This window comes from Mastomys coucha, unplaced genomic scaffold (genome assembly GCF_008632895.1).
Source record: "Mastomys coucha isolate ucsf_1 unplaced genomic scaffold, UCSF_Mcou_1 pScaffold20, whole genome shotgun sequence".
NCBI lineage: Eukaryota > Metazoa > Chordata > Mammalia > Rodentia > Muridae > Mastomys > Mastomys coucha.
In genome coordinates, this window is record NW_022196903.1 from 91245249 (window position 1) to 91267216 (window position 21968).

At 45.4% G+C, this 21968-nt stretch overlaps 1 protein-coding gene across 3 annotated transcripts in view; it reads right to left on the reverse strand.

The window, feature by feature from the left end:
- The window catches only part of Frmd4b (FERM domain containing 4B), a 319697-nt gene that overhangs the window by 174572 nt on the left and 123157 nt on the right, over nt 1-21968 (reverse strand). Inside the window, exon 1 of one of the 3 annotated variants that reach the window (XM_031382701.1) lies at nt 9753-10036. The exons of the other annotated variants lie outside the window; for them this stretch is intronic. Within the exon in view, the coding sequence (XP_031238561.1) occupies nt 9753-9914 (162 nt within the window). The 5' untranslated portion in view covers nt 9915-10036. Of the gene's footprint in view, nt 1-9752; nt 10037-21968 lie in introns of those variants that run through there. 3 annotated transcript variants of the gene reach the window in all.

Here is a 21968-nt window from a genome sequence, read left to right on the forward strand (position 1 = left end):
AAAAGACAATTCACTATCCTCCTACTTCAGTCTCCCAAGTGCTCAGATTCCAGTTGTGTGCAACCACTTGGCTCCCTAAGATTGTTTTTCTCGCCTCCTGAATGCTAGTATCGTTTGTGTGAGGTGCCGTAGCATAGTGTAGGCCTCGCTCACACACAACTCAATATCTAGTAGTACAGTCAAATTCAGATGGCAAGGCTGAGTGAAAGCACCCGTCAAAGGGAGAACAGTGCTCAAGCAGAAACTCTACCTAAACACAGGATTCAACTGACTAAAAACAGCTGGGATACTAGGAGAAAATGAGCCTGGAGAGCGCGACATATCTACCTGCCTCTTTCGCAGCAGGGTTTATTTGAAAATGAAGACAAGAACAAGCACCCACACAATCCCTGTGAAATGGCGAGGTAATGGTCACTGTTTTTCTTTCCACAAAGGTTTAAATTTTTCCTTCTTTCCATTCTGTAAGTCATATGGTCTTGCTTATATAATTTAGAACAACAGATCCTATTTCTTATTTGAGGCACGCAAGCTCTTTCACAACAGCCAGTCAAGACACCAAAATATAACGTTGAGAATAAACCTAAGCAGGGGATGAACAAGAACTTTTTTTATCCTGCAAGATGGAAAAAGAAAAACAAACACTCGTTTGAAATGGCAGGAGAGTCCAATCCTAACCTCCTGTTTGCCAAGCTCCGTGGAGAACGTTCGCAAATGGATTTTAAAGACCGTGAGACTAAACTTGTTGACCTTAAATAATATGACTTTTTGAGAAATGTATTTATGTTATGTAAGGGGGCTCAGAAAGTAAAGGTCATTCTGTTTTTCTTTGCTTTTCAGGGTGAGGATAAATGAGCATCTTGGTTCCCAGCTGCTAGTTAGAAGTTAGTCGTAGTTAGCAGTAACTATTACTTGATTCCATGGCTAGCTAGTCTCTTCAGCAGAGGGTAGGTACCTGTCAAGTGGCCACTCTGAAGGTTGTGCAATGCTTTTAAAACATTTTAAAATGATTTGTTTATTCTTCATATGTTCGTTGGTGTTTTGTCTGCATATGTGTGTGTGTGTGTGCGAGATCTCCTGGAACTGGAGTTATAGACAGCTGTGAGCTGTCACATGGGTGCTGGGAATTGAATTTGGGTTCTCTCGAAGAGCAGCCCATGTTCTTAACTGCTGAGCCATTTCTCCAGCCTTGGTTGTACAACTTTTAATAGCTGAATTCCACATCCTCCTGATCATGTGGACTTCACCCTTCACTTCCTTCCTGCTGGCCTTGATTTGGTTCCGGCCTGGGTCCAGCACCTGCTGGGAGGCATTTGTAGCCGATGTTGTGATGTATTGCCACACCGATCCTCCTCAGCTGCCTGAGAGCATTGTGAACTGACAGCTTCAGCTCCCTCCCTTCCCTTAAAGAACGAGGCCTCCTTCAAGGTCAGCCTAGCATTCAAGGGCCACCATGGGGCTAGAGAGGAAAGCCAGTGCTACTGTTCCGGCTAGGGAGAGCTCTAGGCTCCAGAGTGACCCACGAGGTCAGTTGTGGCTTTTGTAACTAAACTTTTCCCTTTGCTTAACTCTGCTCACTTCCTGGTCTCATACTCAGGGAACAATCCTCACAGGTCTGCTGATAACCTTCCTGCTTATCAACCCCAGTTCAGTCCAATTGCTAAGCAACACGCTCTGCACCAGCATTTACGCTGCTGCCTGGCTCCCGTGTGTGGTGAGTTGGATCTGTTATGGACCCCTTCTCACCAGTGATCTGTGGGAAGTAACATAAGTTCCTTGGCCGCTGTGTACTTAACGGCCGACCTCCTGCGCTGCCCGCCTACTCCCCCAAAGCACTTCACTCTCCATCCCGGCAACTGGCATTACTGTGTGATTCCGGGAGCCTGAAAGATGACAATGAACAGTGCTTGCCACCATGTGACTGCCTAGATATCATGGGGAAGTCCGAATCTTAACTTCTGTATGTCCCTAGGGCAGCTTTTTGTCACTACCGCTGTGTGCAGTGCCCACAGAGGTCAGAGTGGGACTCTGGATCCCCCTGGAACCGGGTTATAGACAGTTGCGACCCATCACGTGGCTGCTGGGACTTAAGTTCTATTCTGAGTGATACCCCAATATTCCCCGCACTACCTTCTTGAATCCCTTCCCTTCTGGCCTCCACTCTTACGCTCTCAAAATCCAGCAGTCTCACCACTGTGCAAGAGTCCTAAGTCAATCTCTCCCCTCTTTGAGAAGTCTGGAGGAGAATGTCAGAAGAACAAGATCATTTGAGGGCAGGTGTTACTCTCTATCGAAATTGCTCTGTCACTTTCTGCTCATCAAGCTCGGAAGAAAAAACTCGTTTTTACAATCACCTGTGCCTGGAATGCCCTACTTTCTGCCGATCCCTGCAGAACTATACTTGTCTGTCAAAGGAATTACCTCCTCCAGGAAGCCCTCCTGTTGTCTGCCTCTCATGATGACCCTTGTCTGTTCTCTGAGCATCACCTGAAAGCCAGTCCTTTCTCTAGAGGATGGTTTTCTTAACATTCTCCCCTATTTAACACTACATTTATGGAGGGGCAGGGAAAGGCCTTTGGTGCAGTAACTGGTAGCATAGTGAGCAATTGTTAATTATTTTAGCTGTGAATAAACAGGCAAATTAAATTAATGAATCACCAGAAAGATCAGTCATTATGAGTAGAACAAAGAACTGAATAAAAGTAAGTCCAGCACTTGCCTTGAACATTTCTTAATTAAAATCTTAGGGTTTTTGTTTTGTTTTGTTTTGTTTGTTTGTTTGCACTGGCAGGAGTTATGCAGTTGGGGGTGCGAGGTGCCTGTGTGTTGGGGGAGATGGCCAGAGCAGGATTTGATGTCCTTCTTCTGTTGCCTTGCCTTACTTTCTTGTGTCAGGATCTCTCACTGAACCAGAGCTTGTCATTTTGGTCAGGTTTGCTGGCTTACCAGTGAGCTGTGAGTTCCAAGGCTGGGCTTACAAATATGCACGCTGCTATGCTAAGCTTTCTGTGTGAGTGCTGAGCATTCAAACCTGGCTCCTCATGTTTGTGTAGGTGTAGCCAGGGCATTACCCAGTCAGCCACCTCCCCAGCCCCTTAGGTTTCAAATTGTGTTGTTCTGTGATAGAATTGTGGACTTTTCTTCCTTTAACAGTTTTTTAAACCCCACACTGCTTTTTAAATTTTCAAATTTTAAAGTGGCAGATGTTTTATGTAAAGGGAAAGATGAGAGGTTTTTTTTTTTTTTTTCAGATTTATACCAATCATTCAACTCTTGAGTAACTGAGCCATAGATAACCATCCTCCCAGGAGGATCTAAAGTAGCCATAGATGCATGCATGGTCCCATAACAATAAATCTTTATTTATAAAAGCAGGAGGCAAACAAGTTTTTAGAATGTGAAAGAAGGGGTCAGAGCAAGCAAAGTGCATGTGCTTTGAAATAACAGAGAGCACGTGTTTGGTGCACAATTGTCTTGGGTGAGGTGTGGGAATGGCTGTTTTCAATTAAGCTATTGATATACATAGCTTAACCAATCTAGCTCAATGTAGTGAAAGGTGAACTCAGAAACCTGACTACAAGATGCCTGTGGCTTCCTAGATTTATGTATGCGCCTAAGAGAAAATATTAGACTTCTGGAAGAGAATGCTCCAGATACCCTACATCTAGGCCATACATGATGCCGAAGGGATTCTTATCTTCTTTTTTAATGAACACTTACCTACTGAAGATGGGAACTTAATTTCCACACAGCTTGTCTCAGGTATAAAATACTGTCGGTGACCTTTTATCACAGACATGCTGAGCTCAATGTTAAGGGCTTTATATAACCAAGAGCTTGCCTTTATTAAGCATTTTCTTATGCCTGTGAAGTGTCAGGGGTTTTATGAATATATCTCATGAGTTTCCCACTTGATCTCTACTCTAGTTCTAGAGTGAATGTTTCCTTGTTACCCAGGAGGAAGTGAGGTCTGGAGAGGGGAAGTCATTCGTACAAGGTCAAGTCGAGCCTGAACACTCTCCAAGTCCTTGAACGCTGTGCCCCCTCTTCTGTGCCAGCTGCCTGTCTCAGAGGAGATGACCCAGCCTCTTCTAGTCACTTAAATACCCCAGATTCTGTTCACATTGATGACTCCATTCAAGGTCTGTAGGAAATTCTACCTTGAGGACTGTGGTGAGGAGAAAAATCTGACCCCCAAGTAACAAACTGAGGGCTTTGTTAGAGCGTGCCCCACTTCACAAAAAGGAAAAGGAGTTAATCCTTTGTCAACAGTACTCCCTCATCACTTTCTAACTCACATGATTTAGATAATTAATTACAACGCTGCATCCTATCCAGGAGAGGTACAAGCAGGACAAGCAAGTGGCTGAAGAATGAGCTTTGAGAATTTTGCCTAAATTAAATTAAAGATGAGTTCTCAAGTCTGGTACCTGACCAAACTCAAGTTTTCCCTTATACAGTGAGTGGGCCTTTGCCAAACAGGCTCTCTCCTCAGGGCTCACCTCCTGCTTTATATTTAGTTCTGTTACTACAAAAACGCCCTATAGTAAATACCTTCATTATTCATAGTTTGTTGGCAAATTAAATCACTTGCTGTTCCAACATCTAGAAGTGGAGGAAGTGTTCAATTCCAAAGAAATTGTGCCTTCCCAGCTTTGCCAGCCAGGCAATAATGTCCTGGCCAAACACTTTATGAATAGGTGAAGGATCGTCTTTCAAGTATAGTATATGAATAAACAAAACACTCTAGGGGCCTGCCAGATATTTCAGGTAATGGATACCTCTGGCCCCACCCTGATCTCTCTAGAGTGATTCAGCATTCGTTTTCTTCACAAACAAGACTATTGAGACTAGAAGCAAGAAAAAATGATGTCTTTAAAAAAATCAACAAGATGATAAGAAAATATAGGTTCAGTATCATGACTCTGGTGTGCATCCAGGTCATACAGCAGCAAGCTGAGCCACGCGGAAGTAAGTCCTTCTGCATGGTTTAGAGTTTGTAATTCTAGGATAGCACGGCTAGTATTCTCATCATGAGGCCCACACTCAAGTCAAACAACTGTAGCAACAACAACAAAACAACAAGAAAAACTTTGAAAGTTATTTGTGTCTTTATCTTTGAATTTACCCTGAAGAATAACTTTTTATTGAGAGAATGCTAGATTTGAGATTCTTATGAAGTGGGAGACTCGACTGGTTGCATTTTAAAATGTGTGTGTGTGTGTGTGTGTGTGTGTGTGTGTGTGTCTGTCTGTCTGTTTACCTGTCTGTGTGCCTGAGGGCTTTGGGTGTCCTACTCTATGACTCTATTCCTTAGTGCCCTGAAACAAGGTCTCTCATTGAACCTGAAAATAGGACTGCAGCCAGCAAGCCCCAGCAATCCTTCTGTCCCAACTATCCAAAGGCACACCTGGCCACGCCCAGTTTCTTCCATAGGTACCAGCTTCCTCATGCTTGTAGAACAATTTCTCTCACTAGCTGAACCATTGTCCCAGCCCAGGGCTGCATTTTAACCAAGCACTGTCCCTTCCTCTTGGTAGCTTCCTTTGTCTGGCAGAGTTTGGGGAGGGCCCAGTTCTAATCAAAGGATTAAACCATGGATGGATCCGCATCACCAAAAGGGGTCTGATCAAGGATGGGGCCTTGTCAAGAGGAAATGGGTGACCAGGATCACGCCTTTGAAGGTTACATCTTTTTCATTGCCCATCTTCTGTATCTCTGCATCCTGGCTACTGTGGTATAGGGCATCCTCCCCTGCTACCATGGTCCTCTACCATGTTTTTGCCTTGCTACATGCAAGAGAATAGAACCAGCCACCTGTCCTGGACTGAAACCTTGAGCCAAATAAATCCTTCCTGGTTTTAGTTGTTTCCTTTCTCTCGCTTTTGTTTCTTTCTTTGTTTCTTTGTCTCTTTCTTTCCTTCTTTTTTCCTTCCTTCCTTTCTTTCTTTCTTTCTTTCTTTCTTTCTTTCTTTCTTTCTTTCTTTCTTTCTTTCTTCCTTTCTCTCTCTCTTTCTCTCTCACTCTCTCTCTCTTTCCCTCTTTCTTTCTTTCTTTCTTTCTTTCTTTCTTTCTTTCTTTCTTTCTTTCTCAGGTATTTGTCAGAGCAGTGGACACTGCCTAACTCAGGCCAACATGTGGTCAGCGGGCCCCACCCCATTCTCAGTTTTCAGAAACAGGTTTGCACTTCAATTGGTAATCTGGTGTTTCTCGACCCTTTTGTTCATCAGTATCCCCTTAAGAGTCTTTTCTTTTAATGTATGCTTTTGTTCTGCAACCAGTTCACTCCCCATTACAAAATAAGCCATTTGCTTATTTGTGTTTGTGTGTGGGTGGCTGTGTGCCAGGTGTCCAGGGGGAGGTCTGAGGACAACTTGTAGGAGTCTGTTTTCTCTGTGTCCCATGTAGGTTCTGGGGGATGAAATCTGGTCATCAGGTCATCAGACTTGGGGGCAAGCTTATCTACCTGCTGAAGCATCTTTAATGCTATATACTGTATGTTTGCTTATGCATTATTTATTATTATCATAGTTGTTGTTGTTATTATTATTATTGACACACTGGAGATTGAATTCAATGTCCCACATGTGCTGGGCAAATGTTCTACCAATAAGCTACACCCCAGCCAGAGGAGGGAACTTTTTTTCTACCTCTCCCTGAAATCACTTTTGCTCCCTTTGGGCTATATCATGCCACTGAGAATGCACGAAAAGTAGTCCTGTTCCCTGTGCCAATTAGTGCATGGCATCGGGGTGATATGTGGCATTGGAGTGGTACATGACCACTGGGGTGGTTCGTGGCATTGGAGTAGTGTGTGGTATTGGGTGGGCAGAGCCTACATTAGCAGCCCCGAGGATAGGGGAATATATAAAATTCACTTTCTTTCTAGCTATGTTGATATGAAGGCCTAATGAACTACTACAGTTGTCAGATGCCAGGAGGAAGGAAGGCAGACAAGCATAAACCCGGTAAGTGAGCATAACCAGGGCTGGGGAATGAGCACCGTGTCCCCTTCTAACCGCCCCTCATGTCTACTTTGCAATGAGGGTTGTAAGCTGTGTGGTTGTCGCCTCTTCTTGCTCTGTTGCTAGTTTTGAGTTGGGCCTCTTACCATAAAAAAATCCTAGATGGTAAAACAGATAATATTTACTGGATGCTTTCTAAGCTCTCGGCAGTGTGGTAAATGTTCTACCTGTCAATTAACTCTTATTAACCTCTTTAATTAGTACTGTTCTATTCTTCACCTTACAGAGGATGAAAGTGAAGCATCGGAAGGCTGATTTCCCTGTGGCCACACACAGGAAGAGCTTGGCTTCAACCCTCCTCTATCTCTGACGCAGAGGGTAGAACTCATACTCTCTACTGCTTCACAGTCAATAGAATCTGTGCTGCCATTTGACTGCTAAGCACTTGAAAAGAAAATTTAGTGATCTTTTTTCTAAGCTAGCAATGGAGCTCAGAGGAAGAGTCTTCACCCTAGAATCACCAAGGCCCTGGGTTCCATGCACATAACTGCCCAAACGAACAAACGTCATCACAAGCAATCAAGCAATTTAGATCTGTGGCTTACCCTGGGACACCATATTGCTTCTAGAGTGAAAATTGTCCTTTTTGTTTGTTTTGTTTTGCTTTTTTTGCCTTTAGTTCTCCAAAGGACAAGGGACTTTAATGTAAACATATTTTTCTCTGCTTATGACAATTACTTATAAAGCCATCTTAATTTTGCATGTTCTTATTGATCAGGAGGATAAGAGAGCGAGTCAGTTAACACCTGTTTTACAGAGGAGAACAAAATATTTGAGCAGCTTACCCTTTCAGACTGCTGTTGTGTTTAAGATGAATGACTGATGACTCACGTTATATATTTGAAATCCCAAAGCTTGGGAGGCAAGGACAGGGAGATCCATGGTGCTTGCTGTCCAGCTGCCTCACCTAACTAGCAAGCTTCAGGCCAATGACAGGCCCTGTCTCAAAACTAGGGTGACGAGTGACCCTTCTGGCCACACGTATGTGTGTACATGTACCACATGCCTGCATACATGTGTGCATCCATACAATCATGAGCATGCACACACAAAGCATTTTCAAAATTAGAAAGAATAACTACTGGCTGATCTTTTAGAGAGGCCAAAGACTCTCTGGTTTTTGGAACTGTCATCTCTGAAATTGTTCAGTAACAGCATTAGCAGTAAGCCATAAATCCACTGAATCCACGGGGTGTGGGGCACAGAGCCTGTCTGATTGGCTACAGTATTTGTGCTCACCTTTTGAAAGTTCCTCAAAAATGAAAAAGAAAAGCTGGCCCTACACGATGGGGGTGGGGTGGGTGTGTTTACTCCAAACCAAAGTGAGCAAAGACTTCCCAAGAGAGAAAAGGCCTGAAAGATAGACACATGTCTGGCTCCAAAACTCCAGGAGTGCAGATGGCCAGATGGGCTATGGCCACAGCTCATTAATGTTCTCAAGCCCCATCAGGCCCCCAGGACTCTCAGTGTGCCTTGCTGAGTCTATTTCAAACTGCATGGTATTACAGATATATTAGGCAAACCAGGAGCACTGAAACCACAGGTTAAAATGTCATATATATGCATATACATACATGTACATATATATGTATAGATATACATATACATATACATATACATATACATATACATATATATATATATACACAAGAATGACAAGGGAACATTCATTCCTTAGTACTCTTGTAGTCTGTCCTCAGTTGGCCTTTATTCTCTCTGGTTGACGGAAGACTATGACTTTTCAAAATCAAAGCTTGAGTCACACATGGGACACACCATGACAGCTATATTTCGGCCCTATTGGGAATAGAGTCAGGTTATGTGTAAGGGATTCTGAGAACTGTAACAAACTATATCCAGGAAAGAAGCCCAGGTAAAAATCTTCACAATTCAACAATGTAGTTTTTATTCTTTTATCTTAAAGGTATCAATAACCCAAACAGAGGACTTTTATATCCATTTACCACTGCTCACAAAAATCCAGGCAAGTTGCAATCCCAGAGAGGATGAATGGTCTCCTCACCGGGCAAAGTTGCTGCAGATTTTGCCTGCAAGATGGGGCCAGCAAAGCAATAAAGAGGCTGTGTTGTGCGACAGATGAAATCCAAGCTGTAAGCATTCCAGCACTCAGCCAGAGCCACCCTTCCCTTCCCTAGCCTGTCAGCTTCGCACAAAGTGCTCCCAATCCACTGTCCTTCCTTCCTAAAGCCAGCCAACACAGAATCAGCTTTTCCTGGCTGTGCCCAGCAAGCAGGGGCTGGCACATAAAAAGTGCAATAAAATCAAGAAGGAAGAAGGCAAATTCACTAAGACATGCTCTGACAGCAAGCAACGACGGGAAATCTTAGCTTCCGAAATGGCCACCCCCAATGAAATGAAATGAAATAAAACAGAGATAATCCTCTCAACCTCAAAGTCGCTTTCCCCAAACGCCGCGTTGCAAAGCTACAGACAGTAGGAACCTCTATCATGTTATAAGACATGTCTGCTTGGGGTGGTGGTGGTGGTGGGGATAACTCCCAAGTGCCCCCATGTTCAACTGAAAAACAATTATCAGGCCACAGGTAACTAGAGCTGCTGAGGATTTGAGCCAAGCGCTAGGCTCCCCGCGAGGAGTAGAAAACAGAGATATGGGAAGCCTGGGGTTATGAAATCATACAGGTGGACCGGCTCTCAGCTGAGCGCCAGGCATCCCCGCAACGGCCCCAGGGCGCCAGCTCCTGGGCTCACCTGGTACACATCCCGCAGCCCGCACCACGTCCGCAGCACCTGGTGGCAAGCCCGCAGCCTCTCGGTGTACCATCGCCGCAGCGTAGACACGGTCAAGTTCCACACGAAGCGGCTGCCGCTGAACAGCAGGTCCTCCACTCCGCACATGAACACCGAAGCCATGCTGCTGCTGCTTTCGCTTGGAAGCCTTGGATTCCGCGATCCTGGGCTCGCCACGCTGCTGTAGCTGACAGCCCCCGGGGGTCAGTTCTGCCACTGAACTCGCCTTTCACTGTGTGTCCCGGCCAGGTTGGGGCGGCATGCCCCAGGATTGGGTGCCCGCCAGCCAACGGTTGCGGCTAGCACGGAGGCTGTGTGTCACCCCGCCCGCCCCCAGCGCCAGCTTCCTAAGCTCCGCCAGGCCAGCCCTGGGTGCTCCCTGGGCGCGGGAAGCCCTGGCCGGTGAGGACTCCCCGCTGAGCTGTTCCAGGGCACTGGGCCGCAGGCAAAGCCCAGCAACTCTTTGCAAGCCTAGTGGGGAGCTGCATTTCAGCGCGCTTGCACACACACACACACACACACACACACACACACACACACACGCACCTCTAGACCCAGCCCCAGGACACCTGTATTTTATTCTTCAAGGTCTCTCTGCCTTGCATCTTGCTCTGTCCACACCTCAGTGATAAACACCTCTGGGGAAGCTATAGAAGCAGAAGAAGGGAAAGAAAAAAAAAATCCAGCAGCATCTCCCTTTAGATCTCACTCCCGAGGGAATTGTGCGTGTTTTCTTGGCTTTGCTGAAGCCAGATGAAGAGCCTCAAAGCAACAGTGTGTACGCGCTTCCAGACTGGCTTGCCTCCAGACTGGCTTTGCTCCTAACTTGAGGGTCTCCAAGAAAATGCCAGCCTGCCGTGGCCACCAGCAAAGGAAAGTTGCCTGATAGGCTCATGAGGTCGGCCAGCTGTGGGCTCAGAAGAAAAACAAGGCCTTCTTTGATCCTCTGCAAACAGCATTCAGTTAAGACTCCCTGGGAACCAGAAGCTTGGAAGGAAGATCCCTGTTCAGTTTGTACAAAATTCAACCTCAGGATATGCCTGGCATCCCAAACCCGACTGGGGAGCTTGTTGCTCGAAAATAAATAAGAAATAAATACATAAATAAAAAAAAATAAAATCTCTTCCTCCACTCAAGAAGCCGTGGGACAATTCACGCTTTTTAAGGTCTCCATAGGGAATGAGAGTATCTAAGGAGTTTGGAAAGCCTATCCAAAGAGTCCCAAACACCCCGAGTCTGTATTTTTCCTTGAGAATGTTTGAACACTGCAGTCCCCAGAATCCTATCCCATTTCCAGAGCAAGATCACTGTAGTTTGGAAGCAATCCTAATTACACTCACCTGATCACATGTATACACACAAAAACACGAAAGCATTAAGTGGGGGATAGCTGGGAAGAGGGAGGGGGCAGCATCAAGGGGCAGAGCCAAGGGAAGGCAATGATCAAATTACATTATCCATGTGTGTGAAAGTATCCTGAAGCCCATTATTATCTAATGCAGGATGATGATGATGAAGAAGAGGGAAGAGGAGGAAGAAGAGGAAGAGGAGGAAGAGGAGGAGGAGGAGGAGGAAGAACCCACTACACCAGATTTCAGGATGGAGATATTTTTCTCTGAATCTACCTGTTGGACAATGGTGAGCATTTCATTGATGGATTCACACTTATCTTTGCTATGAAGTGGCTGAGAGGTAAGATGCCCCAGCTTTTCTTCCGAACTAGCTCCAGAGGCCTCAGGACAGACTATCTGCCAGCCAGTCAGCTTTATCTCAGGTTTCGAATGTGCTGGTAGCATCTTAATTCAGGCCAAACACAAGCATTCAAAACAACACAAAAATCTGTCCTCAGAGCACCTGTGTGTTTTGAGGTGGCTATACTTGGAAAACTTTTAAAATGAAGTTTCTTTCACCACCAAAAAAATGCTTAAGGGAGTCCGGGATTCATAGAGGATGCAACTGCGCTGAGATCTGGTGCTCTTTCTTGGCAGTAAATCTGCCTGTTCATGTTAACATTCTGGCTGTAGTTGACCAGGGTACCAGTCATGTGTTTACACCCACAATCTGACATAGGAGGTTTTACGAATTGGAATAAAATGAACCAAGCATAATTTGGGGGAGGGGAAGCCTTTTAGAGTAAACCATAGTGCACTTTTTTTTTTTTTAAATGATGCAGCGGACTGAGTTCTCGGAAATGTCAGGCAGCCCAGGGAATACCAGAATAATATCCCCAACAGGTCAATTCCCAGTGTCTCCAGTGTCTCGTGACACCATCCTCTGAGAAAGGATGCTCTCAAGACACCTGGGCAGGTACCGATCAGCTCTCATGTCTGCAATCGACTGCAGCCTGGGACATTTTCACTCAGGGTTTCAAAGCTAGCGTTTACGCTGTTTCTTTCTTTTCTTTTTCACGTGAACATACATGCTCATGTGAGCCCACTCTTGCTCACATGGAGGCTAGAAGGCGGTGTTGTGTATCTCCCTCAATCACTTGTCCTTGTTATTAGTATTTGTTCAGACAGGGGCTAATGTAGTCAGGGTGGCCTCAGAATTGCTATGTAGTCAAGATGATGATCCTGAACTCCTGATCCTTCTGCCCTCTCTCTCCTAAGTGCTGAGATTATGGGTATGTGTTACCACTTGGCACAGGTTATATGGTTCTGGAGACTAAAGCACAGGTTTGGGGCCTGTGCATACCAGGCAGGCAGGTGTTCTACCGGCTGAGTTACATCCCCAGCCTCTCCACCTTATTCCTCGAGACAGGGTCTCTCACTGATTCAGAAGCTCACTTTTTGGCTAGATTGGCCAGCTAGCGAACCCCCGGGATCTGCCTGACTCCACCTTCCAGTTCTGGGTTACAGGCACATAATGATCTTTTGGCAGTGGCATGGGGGCTAAGGATCTGAACTTAGGCCCTCGGGTCTGCATAGCAAGTCCTTGACCCACTGAGCCACCACCCTCACCCCTATCCGTTTTGCTCCAGGCCTGGACAACTTTCCTGCAAGCGAGACATGGTAGAATAGTGTTAGTGAGACCGGCAAATCAACAGCACTTGGGAGCTTGCTCAGGTTGCACGTTTTCAGGCTACTTTTGGACTAGCAGTCATGAGGACTGAGGTCAGTGGTCTCGCTCTTCACCTGGCCTTGAGACGAATCCAGCTCACATTAAAATTGTCACCCGGTGGGGGAGAAGAAGGGTGGATGGGAGCTAACCATGGTTTCGAATCCCTGAGCACCTTGAAACTACTCCTTAAGCAGGCAAAGTGTGAACGTCCTCAGGTATGACGTGGGAACATTGCCAGAACCCACTACTTCAGCGTCAGAGGAAGATCAAGTAAACACACGCCTCAGAAAGTGTTTAGAATGGAGGCTGGCAAGAGGCAAGGACATCCAGCCACCATCACTACCAAAGCAGGAATTCTCTGAACTTTTTGGATTTAACGAAAACATTATAAGTAAAATGTACATTACATTTTTTGTTTCCTGTGTATAGGTACTTTGCTTGCATGTTAGTTTATGTACCATGTGCTTGCAGTGCCCATGGAGGCCAGTAGAGGGTGTCCTACTCTCTGAGATTGTAGTTGTAGACAATTGTGACCTGCCATTTAAGTGCTGGGACTGGAATCCTCTTGAAGAGTACCCAGCTCTTAACCACTAAGCCATCCATCTCTTCAGTGCCCAAATAGGCATTTTTAAAGCTGGGTATGGGCGTCTGTGTCTATAATCCCAATGCTAGGGAGACAGAGATAGGTAGAACCCTGGGATGTGCCGGCTAGCCAGCCTAACTTATCCAGAAACTCCAGACCAGTAACAGACACTGCCTCAAGAAAATAAAACAAACAAGAGAGAGGTCTAGGACCTCAACATGAACATGCACATACATGTGCACATGTGCCTGCACCTATACATGTACCCACACAAACATGCACACACGAATATACTTTTTTGAAAATAATTTTTAGATGACTCTCTAGGTCCTTTTCCTTTGCTGAGGGTCAGGATCAGGTTGACTTGTACTGAAGAGCAGTTCCAAAGCTTTGCCCTAACTCCCCCAAAATGCTTCTAAAAGTCTGGTCTTCACCATCAGAGACAGTGTTTCCTGTGGACTTAGGGAAACAGAGTACACTCGAAGCTTGACGTAAGACAGAAGCCTCATTGTTCCCGCCAAACACAGGTATAGATGCCTCCTCTTCCACTTCAGGGACTGATGGGGGTGCAGCTGAACAGAGGTGTGTAGCCAAAGAGAAAAGAGCAACCTTGGTGACCAGTCACAGGCGAAGACCACGTCCCAGATGCACACTTTAAAGCTGGTCTGTAATTTTCCATGGAAAGAAAGCTAAATCACACCAGTTTGAAGACTGACCTGTTCCCCCCCTTTTAATTCAAGAGGTGGATTTGCCTCTCCCAGGCACCATAGATCCCTGCAACACACTGTAATTTCCTGTAGCTCTCTCCTGAGGCTTAGGGGGAAGCTTGGCTGACAGCATTACTCACACACCTGGGAGTGGGGACGTCAAAAAGAGAAGTCGTCATCATCCGAGAGGCTCCTGTGGGCTTCTCCTTAAACAACCCGCAGGAAGGACAGCAACAGTGAGCACCAGGAAGATGGCACAAGCTGATAGAAACTCCTAGAAAGGGAGAGGCAGCCAGCCCTAACATGGCTCCCACGGACTCCCTCTGCCTGTTAAAGAAAAAGTCCATCTGAGCTGGGCATGATGATGCAATCTTAGCCCTGGAGAAGCTGAGACTGATGGAGGTCAGGTTCAAGAGTAGCCTGGGCTACATGATGAGTTCCAGTCCTGCCTGTGTTACACGGAAGGAGCCCTTCTCAAAAGGGCAAGATGATAAAGGAATGAAGCAAGGGCCCTTCTGTGGACATCGCTCAGCTGTACTCCTCTCGTGTGGAGCCTAGTTCTCAAAACCTACAAACACTGGACATGAGGCTGTTAAAGTGGGTGCAAGCAAGGTCCAGCTCAATGGCTTCTAAACAGGAAGTTTTGTATCCCACCTTTAAATTTGAGCAATGTTTGCATGTATTTCTGGTTGTCAAAACCAAGAGGTGCTCCTGGAACCTAGTGAACAGAGGCCTGGGAGGGTGCTTGGTATGCCGTAAAGTACACGACAGTACCCCAGCATCAGAGACCGGGGGCTGAAGGATCCAGGTCTAGTTAACCTTCATACTCCACTACTTCCCCCTAAAGGGCCAGAAGAAATGAAGCAATCAGCCATGCCAGCCTTCATACCACACAAAGTATAAGGAACTCAAGGCCTTCAAAGAAAGACCTGGAATTCTGTTTTCCGCTGTTTTATTTTCTCTCCTTTTAATATTTATCATAAAAGGAGGCATAACTTTCATCACAGGCTATTGATATTTTCCTGCTTTGCTTTTAGCTTGCTTTATGGAAGCTAAGCTTTTCTTTGGCATTTTGTTTTGTTTCTTGAGGTGTTGATCTCATTGTATAGCTACTCTAGCCTGAAACTCACTTTGGGTTGTGGTTTGAATGAGAATGCTCCCCATGGGCTCATAGATTTGAATGCAAGGTCCCTAGCTGATAGAATGGTTTTGGGAAGGATTGTAAAGTTTGGCTTTGTTGGAGAAGGTCCTTGGTCTCTCTCTCTCTCTCTCTCTCTCTCTCTCTCTCTCTCTCTCTCTCCTTTCCCCCCCTCTCTCCCCCTCTGTCTGTCTGTCTGTCTATCCTCCCCTGCCCCCACTTGCAGATTAGAGGTAGCCTCTCAGCTACCACCCCACTGCTCTGCCGGCCTGCCTGATGCCACTCCCCGCCATGAGGTCACAGACGTAACCTCTGAAACTATAAGCACGCTCCCAGTTAAATGCTTCCTTTTATAAAGTGCCTTGGTCACGGTGTCTGTTCACAGAGATAAAGTAACTGAGCTACTACATAAACCAGTCTATCTTTGCACCCACGATCCTTTTGCCTCAGGCCGTGCACTGTTGTGAAGGTATCTTACTGCAGACTAGGCAGGGCAAGGCCACTTGCAGGGTGCTTTTCCTCTGCTCTGTGAGGAGCTATCCAGCATCACTCAGAAGCAGGGCAGTCTGGCGTAGTTCCCAATGTGTGTGTGTGGGGGGGGTCCTCAGGTCTGTTGGAAGGCGTCTAGTGACTTCAACGGTTTATTTTGATCCTCAACTAAACAGGATTTAGAATAACCATAAAAAGGAGTCTCTGGGAGACTTTCTCTACTGGGTTAAGTGAAGTGAGAAGATCCATCCTCTACATAGGTGGCCCCCATTCCACCAGGATCCCAGACTGAACAAAAAGCAGAGAGTGAACCCTAGTATTCATCTGTTACGTGGCTGCAGACTTATGACCAACTATCAGTATTCATGTCACTGCTTCCTGAGTGCAGACAAGGCAACCAACTGCCCCATGCGCCTGTCAGGGACTCTAACAGCAATGGGCAAAGTAACTGATACAGTGACTTCTGGCTTTGCTCAGTAAATCCTATAGTGCCCCGTCATCAACAAGAGCAACACCAAAAAGCCTTCCACACACTTCTACATGTTACTGGGCAAGCTGACAGCTAGTACCCCCCCAAAACCACCCGTGGACCTTGGGAAAGAGTCTTATCCATCCATAATCCTGGCTGGCACAGAGCAGGGAGTCTCTAACTGTTGACTGAACTGAACAATGAATGGCTATTCTCAGCAGTGAATACAGAAAGGAGTCCATCCAGTCTCCACATACACACCCGTCTTTGCCAAAGCTCATCATCTGTATCATGTATCAGTCACGGACCCAAGCAAAGCACTTACTGACAGAACTGAGACCATCTCTGTCTAAGAGGGCCTTTGAGAAAAATGGGGATGTCAGATGTTTGAACGAGGATCATAAAGGAGCAGGCAATGCTACAGGGGCATCCCAAGAGGCATGCCATGCGGGGTGGAATCAGGAATGCCTTCCAGGGGAAAGAGCATTTAAGCTGAGATCTGACCGCTGGGGAGGGGAGAGCTAGTCAGGGAGGAGGTGACAGTCTGGAAGTCCGAGGTTCAGACAGCTATGATAGCTAAGGTCCTGAGGTCAGAAGCCTTCTATGTTTGCAAATTTTAGGGAGAAAGTCAGCAAGGGTCCAGGAGATGCTAGGAATGACAGATCAGAGAACTCAAGTAGGGGGTGCATCTGCAAAGTCACAGGGTGCAAAGAAAGAGCTTGAGGTAGGTCCCAGGGACTACTCCAGACTAAGGAGGCAGACTTCCTCTGCTTTCACCACACTACTAATTTGCATAATGGAGGAAGGGGAGCTGGGGCCTGCTGGGACAGGCCTTTCATGCTAGTGCTAGTAACTGGGGGTGTTGGGGTATGAGGATTCTAAATTCAAGGTCTGCTTGGGCCACAGAGTGAGTTGAAGAATAGCCTTGGAAACACTAACACCAGGTCTCAAAAGTAAGTAGTAAAATGAAGGTTGTGGAAAGAGGTTGGCAGAGTACTTGCAAAGCACATCCAATCCTCAATATTATGTATGCGGGGACACACACACACACAGAATGTGTTAACTACAGAAGAAGTTGGTAGGAGAAGTTGTCTTCTGCAGCCCATCCTTTGCAGGAGCTGTTTGTTGTGCAGAGGTCTGCAGACTCCCTGGCTTACCTCCTCTTACCCCAAAGGCTGAAAGACTTAGCCAGCAGGGCTATCTTCTTTTGGAATCTCTGAAGCCAAAGGCTAGTTGTTTTGCCCTTTCCAGTTCTCAGTCTCCTTTCCCTGTGGAACATCCCATTTTCCAGCCCTATCTTCAGGTAACGGGAGAGGAAGTAAGCAGGCAGTAGAGCGGGGTCTTCGGGTGCAGGAACCTGATGCTGTTTCTACCGCCAAGGATGCAGGATGGCCTAGCTGACCTCTCTGCCTATGAATGGCGCCCCGAAAAGTTGAAAAGTTGAAAATATGCTAAAGTAGATGATGCTCCATGTGAAGTCAGTGATTCAGCTACAGAAAGAGTAAGGAAAGGGGAGGAGGAAAAAGGGGGAGGGAGGGGAAGGAGAGAAGGGAAGGAAAGGGAAGGGAAGGGGAAGGAAAGGGAGGGGAGGGAAGGGGAGGGAAGGAAGAAAGGGAAGGCAAGGGGAAGGAAGAAATGTTAGGAGAGAAGAGGAATGGGAGGGGAAAGGACGGACAGAGGAGGGAAAGGAAAATTACTCATTCTTCTAAACCCTTCATCCCTCGTTGTATTTTCCTACTGCAAGGCAAGAGGAAAGACCCTGCTTTTTTTGTTACAGTGCAGTTCTAGGCTCCTGGGTGTTCCCCTTTTGCTCATTAACCAACTGAGCTGCTATGGGAAATTTTCCCAGGTCCAGTTTTAGACCTCATTGATGTAGCTGTGAAACTGTTTCAGGGAGGATGCTGGCTCTAGGAAGCTGGTGTGGACCAGACAGCAAGGGCTGACCTGATTTCCAGAGGCAGTGGTGACAGTCTTATGACTGCGTGCCCCCAATAACCTGTCACCTTGCCGCCTCATTTCCATTCACATAGATAATGACAAAAATAAAGTGTAATAAATTCTATAGCATCCTTTTCTCCCAAATAAATGCGGGTGGCTTCACCTACACCATAGTTGATTTTCACAGTATTTTCCAAGATCAAATGGAAAAGGTCATTTTGGTCCCACATCTTAGATGAGAATCTGATACGCAGAGAAGTCAGAACACCTGCTAAAGATCAGTGGGAAGATATTTATAAGGTCATTCTTATATAGTCTAGCTTCTAAATCTTTAGTCCTGCTCTGAGAAACAAAAGTTCCTTTTGTGTTTATCGGTTATGGTTTACTTTGGCCCCATACTGAAATTTTAAGGTATTGTCTTTGTTTGGGCTGCCATAACAAAAGGTTCATACTGAGTGGCTTCAACAGCAGAATTAATTGTTCATCTTGGTGAAGGCCAGGAAGTTTGGAATCAAGGGTCCAGCCCATTCGGCTTTGGAAGAGGGGTATTTATTATAGAAAGTTTTGATCCCAATCCCTGGTTTCTACCTTGCCTTTGACTATTTAGCTTCTGGATAAAAGACACATAAACTTTATGTTTACAATAAGCCTTAAACAGCACAAGAGCTGGGAAGATATCTACCCTCAAGGGGAAGGGAGAGAGGGAAAGAGAGAGAGAGAGAGAGAGAGAGAGAGAGAGAGAGAGAGAGAGAGAGAGAGAGAGAGACGATGGGTTAGGAGTCTAGAGAATATGGCCCTGAAGGCTGGCCAATTGGAGTTAAGAGCAGCCCAGATGAAACACAGTAAGTAATTACTTAAGGTTCTTGATAGGAAAGTAGATTCTAATAGCATAAAGGGTAGATTTAAGGCTTATTGTAAATATAAAGAGTATGTGTGTATCTTTTACCCTGGAACTAAATGGTCAAAGGCAGTGTAGAAGCCCCAGATTGGGATTAAATATGTTCTACAACAGGCATTCCCTGGTCTATGGATGGCTCCCTGTCACTGTCTTCTCAGATACCAGAACGAGTAACTTCTGGATCTTCTCAAACCCTTATATGGGTACCATCTCCCTAAGGGTTCACCCTCATGATGTTATCCCAAGCTTTTCCTTCACCCCACAGGTCACATCCCCACACACCATTGCATGGGGATGCACACTTCAACTGTCCATGTTGGGAAAACATAAATAGTCAGTCTACAGCAGGATTGGATGGCTCTGGAATGCACTCTACTGCCCTGCGGATGGAGGGTGGCAAACGCCACAGCCTTTGGCTTTACCAAGATTGCATAAGACAGCAATGATGGCAACAAAAGAAGACCTCAGAAGACAAGGAATGAAACTGCACACGGAGGACAAGTCACCTGAGACACAGGGGCTGTCACTCTTATACAGCAAATAGTAGAACGGGAAACGAATATGTTCATGCAAATTCTTGATCCTTAAAAGACCCACTAACCTACCCTCCTGGGTGCAGATAGGAAAATAAAAAAAGAGAAATCACCCAATGGTAAGGGCTAGCGAAGTACTTAAAACCAAAATAAAACAAAGCTGGTAGATAGTGATCTTCAAACAAATGTGAGTGATCTCGAAAACAGACTATTTTCCCATCTTTACTAAAGAGAAAAGTTGGTATGATTTACTGTAGGAATTTCAAATATTTGGCCCTTGGCAGTACAAGCAAAAGAAAAGCCAAATCGAGTATCAAAAAAAAAAGTATTTCTTGTATCTTGCTGTTCTAATATTAACTTCACACACTGTACTTCACTACGGAGTGGATTGCCTGCACCAAGAAGCAGAAGCCAGCATGCCACAGGCCTCCACACTGGGGAATGTCTGTCCATACAGCTCAGAAACCATGTGCCAAGAGCTGTTGGCAGTGTTGAGAACACAGAGGAAGAGAGGCATGATCTGCTTTGAGTCAACAAAGAAAGGAAGGCTAGATTTCACCTTTGAAGGCACAAGCACTAAAGACATTGAAGGTAGACTTCCGCACCTAGGAATGGGCTGGTTTTTACGTTACAGGTCATTTTGGGTCAAGCCTCGTCAGCTTGTATACATGGGCAGACGATGTTTGGCTGCCTCATCATCATCTCTCCCTTTTTCAGAGACTCCGACTCTGTGGGCTGCCTGCTCGGATGGACTATGGCTGATTTAGAACACTATTCCCAGAATAAGACACAAAGTGGAACCTTCTAAAAATATGCCCCTTCAGCTGGGAATGTAGCTAGGCTCGTAGAGCATTTACCTACAGTACATGGAGCCCAGAGTTCCATTCCTGACACTGTATAAACTGGGGGTGGTGCTGTTCATTTGTGCTTATAATCTCAGCACTTGCGGGGAGGGGGTGGGGTGGAAAGGTCAGAAGTTCTGGGTCATCCTTGGCTACATAGTGATTTTTAAGGCCTGGTCTACATGAGACCCTATCTCAAAAAAATAAAATAAAATATGAAATCAAATAAAAATACTTTTCTCTTTGAAGAGATGGAACACAAGAAAAACTTAGCAGGAAATGGAAAGAGATATTATATCATTAATTACCAGGGAAGAGCAAGTCAAAACCACAATAATCCACAAGAATAAAGTAAGAAATATGAATAGTAATTGTGCTGGCTAATGCCTATGTCAACTTGACACAAGATAGCATCGTTTGAGAGGAAGGAGCCTCTACTGAGAAAATGTCTCCATAAGATCAGGCGGCTGCTGGTAAGCCTATAGGGCATTTTCCTAACTAGTGATATGGGAGGGTCCAGGCTTTTGTGGGTGTTTCAATCCTTGGGCAGACAGTCCTGAGTTCTATATATATATAAAAAAAGCAGAAGCCATGAGGAGCGAGTCAGTAAGCCGGGTTCCTCCATGACCTCTCCATCAACTCTTGCCTCCACGTTCTTCCCTGTTTAAGTTCTTGCTTCAACTGCCTCTGGTGATGAATTGTGATACAGAAGTGTAAGAAAAATAAACCCCTTCCTCTCCAAGTTTCTTTTGGTCATAGTGTTTCATCACAGCAATAAAAACCTTAAGACACACATTCTAGCAAAGACATGGAGAAACTGCAATCCTTCGCACTGCTGGTGGGAATAGTGTTTTGTGGCCACTGTGGAAGAATGCATTTTTTCTTTGTTTGTTTGTTTGTTTTTGTTTGTTTGTTTGTTTTTTTAAGATTTATTTATTATTATATGCAAGTACACTGTAGCTGTCTTCAGACACACCAGAAGAGGGCATCAGGTCTCATTATGGATGGTTGTGAGCTACCATGTGGTTGCTGGAATTTAAACTCAGGACCTTTGGAAAAGCAGTCAGTGCTCTTAACTGCTGAGCCATCTTTCCAGTTCCCCCTGCCCTTTTTTTCTGCTTTTTTTTTTTTTTTTTTTTTTTTTTTTTTTTTTTTGCATTTTTTCAAGATGCAATTTCTTCTTCATATGATCCAGGAACTCCACAGGAAGTAAAGCAAGCATTTTAAAAAACTTATATGCAAGGGTTCATAGCAACATTATTTAGATCAGCTAAAGGGTGGGGAAAAAGTTCACATGTACCACATGATGAACAGACTCTAAAAATACAGGGCTGAGCCCTTGCCTTGGTGTTCACGAGACTGTTGTTTCAACCCTTAGCTCCATACACAAGAATATGGCACACTCCCATGCAACTGGATACTCTCGGCAATGAAAAGGAAGGAGGCAAAGAGGATTGAAAACATATGCTCAACAAATACTTGGAACATAAGTGTTTACGGTGATATCATTTAGAGTAGTC